The sequence below is a fragment of the Oryza glaberrima genome, chromosome 5, assembly GCF_000147395.1.
Source record: "Oryza glaberrima chromosome 5, OglaRS2, whole genome shotgun sequence".
NCBI lineage: Eukaryota > Viridiplantae > Streptophyta > Magnoliopsida > Poales > Poaceae > Oryza > Oryza glaberrima.
This window is the reverse complement of record NC_068330.1, coordinates 6,255,120-6,267,154: the sequence shown is the minus strand read 5'-3', so window position 1 is coordinate 6,267,154 and position 12,035 is coordinate 6,255,120. Positions and strand designations below refer to the sequence as shown.

The following is a 12,035-nucleotide window of genomic DNA, read 5'->3' as shown; positions in this document are numbered from 1 at the left end:
TTTTAAAATTTTTTTACTAACAGATTGAAAATTTTTGAAGTTAGATTTGAAAACTTTCGATTTAAGTTTCAAATTTTAAAGTCAAAATTTAAAAACTTTCAACTCAGATTTGAAAACTTTTAACTTGAGATTTGAAAACTTTCAACTCAGATTCGAAAACTTTCAACTCGAGAATCGAGATTCGAAAACTTCAAGTCCAGATTTGAAAATTTTGAAAACTTTCAACTCGAGATTTGAAAACTTTCAACTCGAGATTCGAAAACTTCCAAATCAAGATTTGAAAATTTTGAAAGTTCAGATTTAAAAATTTTCAACTCAAAAATTAAAAACTTTCAAACTCAAAACATGCTAAAGATAAAAAGAAAAAAGAAAAAAGTGGAAAAAGAAAAGGAAAAAAAAAGTTAAAAAAAAGGAAAAAAAACCTAAGCGCTCCGCGCGCGCTGGCAACGCGTACGCGCTAATTAGCTTTCTCGCAGTTTATCAATGGTAGACGTAAAATCTAAAGATATCTCTTGTCTGCGGTTTTGATCTGGTATCGAGATTGTCAACCCTGCCTAGAGGTTTCCTACTTTCCTGGTCCATATGGGGAATTTGCCACCCAATACAATGTCTGTTCTTCGCCATGAATAAAAAGTTATCATTACATGTTAAAAAGTCCATTAAAAATACATAATACATAGTATATATACTTTTGTTTAATGACCGTACTAAACAAAATCTTCTATGGAACTTAACAGTTAACAATGATTATGGGGATCCGTACCCCTGCCAAGTGCCAACAGAAAGGAAAACATTGGGTATTCTCTTGCAAGCAGAAACTACGATCCCCATCCAACCTGTGTATGTGCAAGAAAGTACAACTTATGCAAATATCTGAGATATGTATACTTGTATACTTCAAAGATACTTGACAAAATGGTACATGCATGCATTCATGCATATCGTGTTCAACATATCTACTGATAATGTGGCGCTGAAAAAAAAACTATTACTGCGGGACTCGACAGTTTATTTGTTTATCTGATGAATGCACAAACTGAACTTATGGACAGACGGAAATAAACGAGTACTAGGTTTGAGCATTCAATTAATGGTCCAACAACAATATAGTTGCTTTATATTAAAAAAGAATTCCATATGACTATATAACCTTGGAAGAGGTTTCAAATATTTATGAAACTTATGCACATACGGACCATGTCACGTAGCTGTCCACTCAGCTATTTCATTCAAACAAATAGCATGCAACTATAACATCAGAAGAAGAAAGTCACTTATTTTCCTTCTCTGTTTTTTTTTTTTTTTTGCAAACATCGAGAGAAGAATATCACAACCGCAATATATACTAGGAAAAAGAAATATAATCTCAGAACTGTGAACAGAGTATTCGGGTTTGAAGAACCTCGGCAGCGACCCAAAATTCCAAAGCGTTATTGCAGAAATCACGTTACCTTAGTCCTTAGTACTTCAATCAATCAAATGTGGTCACAGCTGAAAACTCTGTGAGGTTTCTCAGCTGCAACCGCAAGCCTGAGACATCGACCTTCCCATTAATGGTGGTGATGTCCACCGCGACCTCCATCTTTCGCCGCCTCCGCCATCTCTCTGGTGGTCCGCTCTGGGTGGAGGCTCCAAATATCTCATTTTTGGTTTCTCTGCTGCTTCATTCTGTGCTAGATCAGTTTGTCCTGGAAATTTATAGATCACTGATGCTCTGTAAGATAATGTCATATTCCTCTTGATCACGGCTACCGTACAGAAGCAACAATTTCGATCACGGACAAAGCTTCCACGAACTGCAATGTAAATCAACTAACATAACAACAAAACTAAGTATATCTACTCCAGCACTAACCGGACTTAGTAATGAGCGAAAAATATAACTTTAACTTGAAACTTTGTATATTAATTAATGAATTCGGCCATCTCTTAACATTTGTTTTTAAAAGAAGGGTGAATCCTAAACGAGTAATCTATAAGGGCAGTCCTAGTGCTCCAGTGCTCTAGGTAGGATAGTTTCCATAGATTTAATTATGCTGCCACATAAGCTAAAAATTTGATGTGGCGCCTGAGCTAATGAGAGAGTAAAATATGACGACTCAAGAAAACTGCACAATGACATGCTAGTAGTTTTCTTGTCATGGCCTCCTATAGAAATGCGGTGACCCCTACACAAATGTTTGTTATATCTATTTTTATAGAAAAAAAACATGAAGAAACTATGTATTGGGGAGGTTAGGTTTAAATTAATATTTAATGTGCTCTCTCATCTAGACACTGCCTATGACACTACGCATTGAGATTGCTCATTGCTCTAATTCACTTCATAGTTTCCTTCGGTGGTTTCACATCATTAATTAGTTGATCATGGTGATCACCATCATATCATGGGACGACAATGTTCCATTGAGCCAGCCAACAAAAGGAATTTCTTTTTTAGATTAACGGACTCCCAGGCAGCCACGTGGATCCTTCACCAGGATCAGTTGTCTGTTGGCAAGTTATTCCCTAGAGTTGACCAGGTTTTTAACTTAACCAGTCATATGGTTTCCTAATGGTGTTGAAAGCAACACATTCAAGCAAGCATGGTAGATTGTCTCAAATATTTTACCAAAACTAGCGCCTCTAAAGCTAATCAGTCATGCTTGTATACAGTTAATCTAGCTTTCCACCAGACAACTAATGTAGTTTATGGAATGATGGGCTGTAAAACTAAAGATATGAGAGTGCTAAATAGTTTCAGCACGATTGGCGCCAGAAAGGCTGCACTAATGGAACACAAAAGGAGTGGTCATAATTCACAGCATTCTTAATTGTATAAAAAGGACACCAATAAGACAAAAAAGTTTCAGATCCTTATAAGTTGCAAAAGAGGGATTAAAAATTAAGATGGAACTTGCCTGTATCCCTTACTATATGTAGTGGTTGCCTGCAGATTGCCTCTCCTGCTTCAATGCATACTGTGGAAAGGTAAATAGCTTAGACATCCAAGTTTAACCGTAAGTTTATACTCAGTGGAAGTAATGATTGCAATATAAGTGCATCATAGGTGTTTAAACTTCCAAATACTACTTTCTTTTGCCATATCCGTAATTCAAATCTCTTGAAGTGCACATTGCATGGTATGACTCATATGCATGAAGTTGTAATAAGTCAAATAAATGCTGACCAAATAAATGATTAGGGTATGTTTGCACCAATGAACAAAAAAAAATAGCCAACAATATTTGATGGCAGACAAACTTTGTTAGTTGATTCTACAAGCTTTATTCTGTGGGTTGTCATGTTGTCTTTGCAGTTAATATCAACCAAAGGACTTATTCCCAAATTAACAGGAGAAACATGGCCACATTAACTTATTCCTCCACACAATATTGGAGCAAACGAGGCCATGTTCCATCTCAGGCAAAAGTTCTGGACAGGTGAATTCAGTAGCCCCACGCAGAATCAGACATCCCATCTATTTTGGTACCAGAACAAAAGAACCTGAGAGAGTTGGTCACCATGTGTTTGCTAAGAAATGCGCTGCCAGTAGATGACAAATAACTCACAGGATTGTGGTGAGGTCGAACTGAACAATTGGAGGGGGGGCAGCACTCAGATTGAAGGAGGGGACATGTACCTATAACAGAAAAGTTTGTTAATAGTGCTTTAGAAGATTCAGAAGAAAATTAGTAACGTCAACTCAATAGAACCAACTTAATTTAGAGAGAATAGAGCTAACTAGCCGCATCAGAATGACCACATGTTAAAAAATATATACATAGACTGCTTTTTCATCAGAAAAGTTCATATATGAGGTTACAATTGTAGCCATGACAGCATCAGATCTTCAAGGAAAAAAACAATTGTTCTTTACCAGATATGGATGAATCATAAAGAACCACAATTGCTACTTCAGTAAATGCACTGCACTCTAATTCTTCAAGAGTCAAAAACATTATGAAAAACTCAAAAGTTCATGGCTTCATGACCTGTAAAACTATTTACAGGTCTAAAAAGGGTTCATACTTGAATCTTTCATCTCTCTAATCATGAGCATCTTCTCAAAAGCTGGAAGCAAAACCTTAGTGAAGCTTACTCGTTTTAGTGATGTTCACTAATGTCACCAGAAAAAGACACGTTATTCTTGAAGAGTGGCAAGCAACAGCATCAGTTCTTTCATTGGAATAACAGAACTGTTCTATATGACGGAGTAATGGAGCATCATATTAATGGCTGCTTTTCAAAATTATGAGCTTAACTTACTGAAGGAAAAATGGATAAAAGAGCAAAGCAATTGATTGTTTTCATGTTTGCTTTTCATCGTGCATCAGAAGTGCCATCCAATACCAACGATTCTAAGCTAATATTTTTGCTAATGCTGTTCCGCAGGGTTCACTATATCGGTTTAGGGCTTTTGATCGGGGGTCTCCGAAATCCCGAAATTTCGGTCCGAAATTTCCGAAATTTTGAACAAAATTTAGTTGAATTTGAACAAATATTACCCAAATTCATGAAAAAGTTGAAAATTTTAAAAATTTCGGCCAAATTAATATCGTTTCGGAGGGGACCGAAATGACCGAAATTTCCAACCCTGCTGTTCCGTATCTTCGTAGTCAATTAAAATCTAGAAGTTGAGTACCATATTCACATCTAACTATGTTGCAATTACAATAGATACTGATTGGCTAGTTCGCTAGTTCCTACTCCAGTAACGGACCAGATTCAAAATTAACATGAAACTTATATTATTATCATAGGTACAAAGGTGCAATAAAATAGTTAGATGCTGGTAATAACATGAAAGAGAATACCAGCATTACTCCATGTTTGCAAAAAAACTGTGTTAAATCTCATAGCAACAAAAAAAAAAACAGATATTCTACCTTAGTGGTTTGAGCAATATCTCGACATTCCCACATTAAACAGCCATTGCACATTATAAATAGCCTGCCCATATTGTAAACAATGAACTATCCAAAAATCTAGTTCCAGGGGCAACAAAATAGCTTCATCAATCAGCACAAAAGAATGTTTCCTGATATACGTTTTATTGTGGGAATTATAGGTATTTGCACCCACAAGCTACTTCGATTAATTTCTTTATGTTCATAACACCATACTCTTTCTCCTGCAGGATCTGTAGCTTGCATGCTCCTCTACTCAGCACCAATGTACCCAACTACATGTCTATACATCATAAGCTATACTATGTTTGCGCAGTATATAATGCATTGCTTGACACTTGTTTTTACTATGTTTCCTAGATTGACATTTAAAAGAGTGATAAAGAAGGCCAGTGTAGAAGAATTCTCGTGCATACCATATATCTTAGCTTTGTTCAGCTGCCTCACATACAGTTGGTATGGTTTTCCTGTGGTGAGCTATGGGTGGGAGAACTTGACAGTCTGCAGCATCAGCTCACTTGGGGTGTTATTTGAAGGCACATTCATCAGCATATATGTATGGTTTGCTCCAAGAGGAAAAAAAGTAGGTCATTTCTGAAGAACTCTTCTATTGTTCCTTCAGCATTTCAATGATTTCCATGGGTAAACTAATTTACTTCTGTGTCTATCAAGTTTTTCAAGTTGTTTGCACTAATATTTTATATTAGGAATACAACAAAATACAGTAAGACGACAACAGCTGTATAATTATGACATATTCAGAAGAAAGTAGGAACGAATGCAAGCTTTTGCTTGGATAAAATAGTAAAAAAATCTATCCAAAATTTTGAACTCAAATGACCATGTTTCTATCTGTTTGTACTCCAAAAGCAGTACTATATTCAGCACAAAGTCAGTCATATAAGATTTTGTTCTTTTTAGCTCTAACATAACCATGTGCAAAGGCCTCTAGGGAACTTGTGCATGTGATGCAGTTTTGGTTCAAAGTTGTGAAATTAGAAAGTTCTAGATGTCATATAGTCATGACAACATGAATCAATTAATATTGATAAGAACCAGAGGCAAACTAAGTAAGATCCAAATCATAAGTACCTAGCCAGTAGTAAAATCTCTGATCTCACACCCCCAAAATTTTAGCACTATACCAAAATAGAACACTAAAAATATGATGTCCATCGGTGCTTCTTGTTCTCTTGAAAGAAAGGATATTATGTCTGATTCTTCTCAAACACACGTAAGACAGAACAAACACTCACATTTCCGGTTCAGAAGAAACAAGAAATGATTTTATTTCATAGTTGTGCCTAAGTGGTTATAAAAGTTTAATGTTACATGGCATGTTACTAGAGAGATTTTACAGGATGTGAATTTTTTGATTGATTATGTTAACACTGACTGATAATCTCTTGCAGAAGCAAGTCATGCTGATGGCATCTCTGATTCTAGCAGTCTTTTGCATGACTGTGTTTTTCTCAAGCTTTTCAATACACAACCATCATATACGTAAGGTATTTGTTGGTAGTGTTGGTCTAGTGTCTTCCATATCAATGTACGGCTCTCCGCTGGTAGCTATGGTGAGTATTGTTACTTATATTGACTGAGGAATTATGAAATTCAGATAAAAGAATATCAGCCTGCAAGATAAAACCTTGCAACATTGATCTCATACTGAACTTCAATAAAAAAGAAAAATGCTAAAAAGTAACATGTGCTTCAAGATATAATGATGATTCAATGAAATGCTATTCACATCAGAAAGTATAATAGAGGAACAAAGCATTCAATTAGATATGGTAGAGAAACAAAACAAGACAACTTCTACACATATTTTATTTTGAATGGTTAAAAATATAATATGTACTTCCATAATTGCAGAAACAAGTTATCAGGACAAAGAGTGTTGAGTTCATGCCTTTCTATCTGTCATTGTTTACCCTCTTCACAAGTTTAACCTGGATGGCATATGGAGTCATAGGAACGGATCCTTTTATCGCGGTAAGGACATAATCAATTTTAGCCACAATAAACTTCTATATATCAAACTGACATGCTTTTTTTCTTGTGAAGACCCCAAACTGCATCGGCAGCATAATGGGTATACTTCAGTTGGTTGTATACTGCATTTACAGCAAATGCAAGGAAGCACCTAAGGTGCTTCACGATATTGAACAAGCAAATGTAGTGAAAATTCCAACAAGTCATGTGGACACAAAAGGGCATAACCCTTAATCTGAAAATTGAACTATATTATCTGTTTTGTTTGCAAGAAATGTCTGTTGTACCCATAAATGCTACACAAGGACGATATGCTTCACATTATGTGAAAGTTTCCATGCATTAGAGATTTTTAAGATTCTATATTTCTATGGCTTGCCATTGAGTAAGCCCTCTTCTATGATATGACTAGCAAAAGTTTTATGACTTACCAAAGCTTGGTTACATAGAATATATTGTCTCTGATCATTCATGCATCTGTCTTGTTTCTCCCTATATAAAAAAAAGCTTATTATTTGAAAGGTTCTACGGAGGTTATGATATATCATTGTACCACCACTCGAATGCATGTGCAGGCATGCAGCCCACATGTCCATAAATTGGAACTTCATGAAAACTGAAGCTATAGCACACCATATTCACCAGGTGAATTTACGATTTGTTTAATATATTCACCTAGAAGAGTTGGAGTTGTTTAACATCAGTAAATTGGCAAGTTTTCTTGTCTATCATTCAAAAGGTTCATCATATTACAACAAACATTAATAAAATAGATGGCTTCAAAACCAGACCATTCACAAATTAAGTGATCATTACCACCTGACATATGAAATTTAGTAGAATGTGAAAAATAAAGAGTGGGTTTACTGCGCTCATAGTTTCATATCATGATCATTCCTACTTCTTAAGTTGGGGTTAAAATCTCAATTTATAAAAATATAATTCTTGATGCATGCTATTACAAGCCTACATTTATTAGGATGTTATTTCCAGTTGCCCATCTCACTGAGGGCCACAGCTCCTGGTCAATTCTAAAGAAAACAAAACACAAGGTCCATATACTGGAAGAAACACCCTAGACCTCAGCAAGAAAACAACTCCTCAAGCAAAATGAAAACAAACACAGTAACGAAGTTCAAAGGTACATCATGCAATTCAAATATATAAATAAAATTAAGGAAATATAGCCCTTTATTCAACTCATCCAATGTTGAGCATCTCTATCTCGGAATAAGAGTCTACCTCCCATGCTACCAAACATGATTTACCATAGACACAAGGATTGCATCAAAGCATATAAGGATTTAAAATGATTTATCGTCAACATTGGGCGCAGTGGCGGAGCTTGAAGAGAAATTTTGAGGGGGATAATGTTCAAACTATTTTCAGCGTAGGGACCATTCTACAGTTACTTTCTGCTACCTGTCACAAAGTAAAGGGACTTAATTGTAGTAGTTAAATCAGGGGAGGGCTATAGCCTAGATAAGCCTCTAAGAAGCTCCACCCATGATTGGGTGTCTACTAAGCAAAACCATGGAGATGGAACCAGGATGAAACAAAGACGACAGCATGAATGTAACTCCAGAATTATTCTAAGAAGTTTTATGGATGTAACACCAGGACAGATTTATCAATTCTTTTGTCATTGAACATTGTACAGAATATTACATTCATAATAGCTTACATGCATGATGAAACAAAACTTCCAAAAAAATATATATGTAGGAACGCAAGGTAAACTTACATGCATGATTGCCAACTTCTGTACATAAATTCAGCACCATGAATGGATGTCAAAAGATCTTCATGGATTTGGATTGGTGTAAGTTATCTAAAAAATAGATTGATGTTAAACAACAGAAATCTTGTACAAAGTACTTCATATTGCTCTGATGATAGCAAAGAGAAATCCCTTGATAATTACAAACTTCACTGTGTTTACAGTTATGTTTATACCTACAATTAAATCGTGATACCCACAGACAAATTCATGACTCGCAGATAAGCAGTATTGCCCAACTATGTAAAGTAGTCAGGATAATGATTTCAACCATGGCATACCTTGACAAGAAAACAAATAGATGTTGGATGCGGATGCGCAAATCAAAACTAGCATCCTGGCAAAATAGCTTTCTTTCACACCTAAATGATACCAAGTGCATGAACATATTAATTCTTGCCATCTTAGCAAAATAGCTTTCTATTACATCTAAGTGATACCAAAAGGCATGAACATACTAATTCTTGCAACACCCTAAATAGTACATAAACAGCTAAGTTCAGGTTCCCGCTATGGAGTTCTGCACAAATTTTGCAATAGCTTTAACAGCTTCCATTTCTGCAGCTTGTTGATTCACTCCAGTAGACTCTTGATACTTTTTGCCGATTTTAAAGGAGTGGTCACCACCATCAATAACATGCAGTTCATTCTTGCAGTTCATCTTCTTGCGAGTGGCCTCAAGCTTATCCAAAGGGCATAACCCATCTTTATTGCCCTGTGAACAAAAATGCATTGCATACCAAGCTTAAAAAATATTGAATATTATTTTTCATTTCAAAGTGTGTTCAGAAAGAAATACCTGCACAAACATTGTTGGAATCTTCAGATTCAGTAGTGTCTCATCCCTCACTGCCCCGTTCACTCCCTAAGAGGAAGAAAGCAAGGATGCAAAACAAAACATCCCTAAGTAGAGCCATAACAGAGAGTGAAAATAACCAAGTGGAGCATGTTTTAAAATCACAGCAACCCTTTTCCTGAAAAACTGGTTCAGGTCCTACAAATTATTATATAATGGAAACCGAAGGCTAAATCATTTTTTGATGTGGGTTACATCCTCATACATTGTAGCAATCATATTACCCCACACAACACAGAGGATACCTTTAACGGATAACCCAAGCATATGACAGCAGAAACGATAATATCATCTGAATCAGCCACCATACAGCTGACCCTGAAAAATGTATGAGGACTACAATCTTGAGACAGATGTCAAAAACACAAACAAGTCTGAAATAAAGTAATAAACGAGATTAAAGCTCCCACATATCACCTTGAACCCATAGACTTCCCCATCAGAACAAGTGGGTGCCCTGGATGCTTCGCTACAGCGTCCTTCACCACACCAAGGTGATGATCAACAAGCTTCTCCGCCTTCGGCGGAGCCCTGCGCTTCCCACCTGACATATCTGCAGTCAACAAATTGTTGCTCTACCATGAAATTCTCCCCCCAACAGATTTTCATCAACGAGTTTAGCGAACAGTGAGGGGTCAACAAATCAGCACTTAGAGCTCATCAGACAAACTCACATGGGTAATCAAAGGTGACAACTTCGATAGCATCGAGCGCATCCTTCACCATATCCTTCCAACTAACAGAGATGAGAAATCACTCCCTCAATTTCGCACATCATCACGCACATACCAAAAAAAAAAAAAGACGCTACCTCTACCAACAAAATAGTCGCCACAATTCCGATTATCCATACGCGCACACGCAAAGGGGGGAGAGAAGACAGGACAGAGAGATAAAGAGAGTGAGAGCTCACTGGACCATCCAGTCGGATGAAGAGGGGGCGCCGGCGCCGTGGGCGAAAACAACCACCGGCTGCAAATGCGAAGGCGCCGTCCGCAGGGGAGGAGGCGGCGGCGGCGGCGTCGAGCTCTCGTCCGCCGGACGGGCACGGCGGCGCTTCGGGGCCATGGAGATGGAGATGGTGAGAGAGGCGGAAACCTAGCTGGGTTTAGGAGGGGGGATTGGGAGGGAGTGAAGCGGCGGGCGCTACAGGGCGGGAAACTCCTCGGCTTTCCCGCGGGCGTCTCTCCTGAGTCCTGACCAGGGTTCGACTTACCGGCCGCCGTGGTTACCAGGCTTACCGCGGGATACGGTTATATAAATACCGCGGTAACCTCCTTAAATTCAAATAAATTTAAAAAATAATTTGAATTTTTAATAAATTTTGCACGGTTTATCACGGTTACCGCGGTTACCGCGCGGTAACCATGTTTACCACCGGGGCGCGGTAACCCTGACCCCAGCGGTTTGGGAAACCCTGGTCCTGACTGAGTGACGGGTTCAACTCATACGTGTAGTGTAGGTGTTACTAGGGAGGAATGTTCCCAGCCTTGTGATCATGGATGGACGCATCGGATCTTGTTTAATATGAGAACTACCTAGAAATGCAATCTTTGTATACTGAGTATACCAGTTGTTTTTTCGAAACATGGCAGAGACACACAAACACACATCACTACCCGCAACATCATACTCGCACTCCCATTAACACATGCTCTAATAAAAAAATCAGCAGCACATTCCTAAACTTTAGATGGCCTTATGGCCCGTGGCCTAGCCCATGGCACGCCGCTTTGGTACGGCCTAGGCATAGCACGGCTTGAATGGTGTCAGGCCCGTGTTGGCCCGACCCGATAGTTGGGTCATGTTTGGGCCGCCGCCTTGGCACGGCACAACATGAAGTTCAGGAAGGCAAATAGTCTTATTTTCAACCATATACTATAAAATGGGTGGGCCACCAACTAAAAATATCCTGTGAATATTTATATTTTTGGTTTAGAATACATAAATACTATCTACCCTATAGTTCAATAAATGGTTTTACTCATCACTCATCACTCATTCTTTCATTTGTCACTCAACGGTCCAGATTATCTCATCTCAATCTAACGTCTCCCACGTACCCATCGCCTTCCCTCACCCAGCAGCGCCCCCGAATCACGCGCACTTTCCTTCCTATTCCGATCGCGAAATTCCTCCGCTCCCCTCCCCCGGCACCGCATCACGGGCCATCGCTCCCCCACCTCTCGCTCCACCGCGCCTCCAACCCACGCCCCGCCCCCTCCACCTCTCGCTCCTCACGCCGCCTCCATCACTCTCCAAACCCTCACGCCGCCAGTCCGCCGTCGCGCGCCACTCCGCCGCTCGTCGCCCTTCTCGCCGGTTTCACCGCCTCCGATCTGATTCTTTGAAACTCCATTGGCTCCTCGGCTTGCTTTCTTACAGGCATCAAGTCAGGTAAGCAACTAAGCATGAATTTTCTCCAAACACATATCTCAGCAGAATTGCTCCTTATCATATGATACTACTCCATAATAACAACGAAATATTTAGGCTATGAAACTAGCGAAAACAA

The 12,035-nt window shown here is 38.5% G+C and overlaps 2 protein-coding genes across 4 annotated transcripts; one reads left to right on the top strand and one right to left on the bottom strand.

Moving 5' to 3' along the window:
* Window positions 1-4,573: 4,573 nt before the first annotated feature.
* Window positions 4,574-7,352, top strand: LOC127772685 (bidirectional sugar transporter SWEET3a). Its single transcript, XM_052298639.1, has 6 exons — window positions 4,574-5,050; window positions 5,120-5,156; window positions 5,250-5,472; window positions 6,302-6,463; window positions 6,765-6,884; window positions 6,957-7,352. The coding sequence occupies exons 1-6, from the start codon at window positions 5,014-5,016 to the stop codon at window positions 7,116-7,118; spliced, it is 741 nt and encodes a 246-aa protein (XP_052154599.1). The 5' UTR covers window positions 4,574-5,013; the 3' UTR covers window positions 7,119-7,352.
* On the bottom strand, window positions 7,335-10,705 carry LOC127772686 (uncharacterized). Of its 3 annotated transcripts, XR_008017450.1 has the most exons (7): window positions 10,434-10,705; window positions 10,195-10,256; window positions 9,938-10,073; window positions 9,766-9,856; window positions 9,464-9,529; window positions 8,629-9,379; window positions 7,335-7,376 (listed from the first exon to the last, which is right to left on the bottom strand). XR_008017450.1 is itself a non-coding variant. In XM_052298640.1 (6 exons), the coding sequence occupies exons 1-6, from the start codon at window positions 10,586-10,588 to the stop codon at window positions 9,164-9,166; spliced, it is 726 nt and encodes a 241-aa protein (XP_052154600.1). In that variant the 5' UTR covers window positions 10,589-10,705; the 3' UTR covers window positions 7,472-9,163. The 3 variants fall into 3 exon arrangements, 2 of the variants coding, with proteins under 2 accessions (XP_052154600.1, XP_052154601.1); XM_052298640.1 differs by lacking the exon at window positions 7,335-7,376 and having other exon boundaries at window positions 7,472-9,379; XM_052298641.1 differs by lacking the exon at window positions 7,335-7,376 and having other exon boundaries at window positions 7,472-9,379; window positions 9,766-9,838; window positions 10,434-10,700.
* Window positions 10,706-12,035: the final 1,330 nt, after the last annotated feature.

Bases quoted from the DNA above. Each gene is read 5' to 3' on its own strand.
- LOC127772685 (XM_052298639.1), top strand. From the start codon at position 5,014: ATGTTTCCTGATATACGTTTTATTGTGGGAATTATAG. The intron at 5,473-6,301 runs GTAGGTCATTTC...AATCTCTTGCAG, and splicing joins TTGCTCCAAGAGGAAAAAAA to AAGCAAGTCATGCTGATGGC. The intron at 6,464-6,764 runs GTGAGTATTGTT...CCATAATTGCAG, and splicing joins GCTCTCCGCTGGTAGCTATG to AAACAAGTTATCAGGACAAA.
- LOC127772686 (XM_052298640.1), bottom strand. From the start codon at position 10,588: ATGGCCCCGAAGCGCCGCCGTGCCCGTCCGGCGGACGAGAGCTCGACG. The intron at 10,257-10,433 runs GTGAGCTCTCAC...CATCTCTGTTAG, and splicing joins TCATCCGACTGGATGGTCCA to TTGGAAGGATATGGTGAAGG. The intron at 10,074-10,194 runs GTGAGTTTGTCT...TGTTGACTGCAG, and splicing joins TGTCACCTTTGATTACCCAT to ATATGTCAGGTGGGAAGCGC.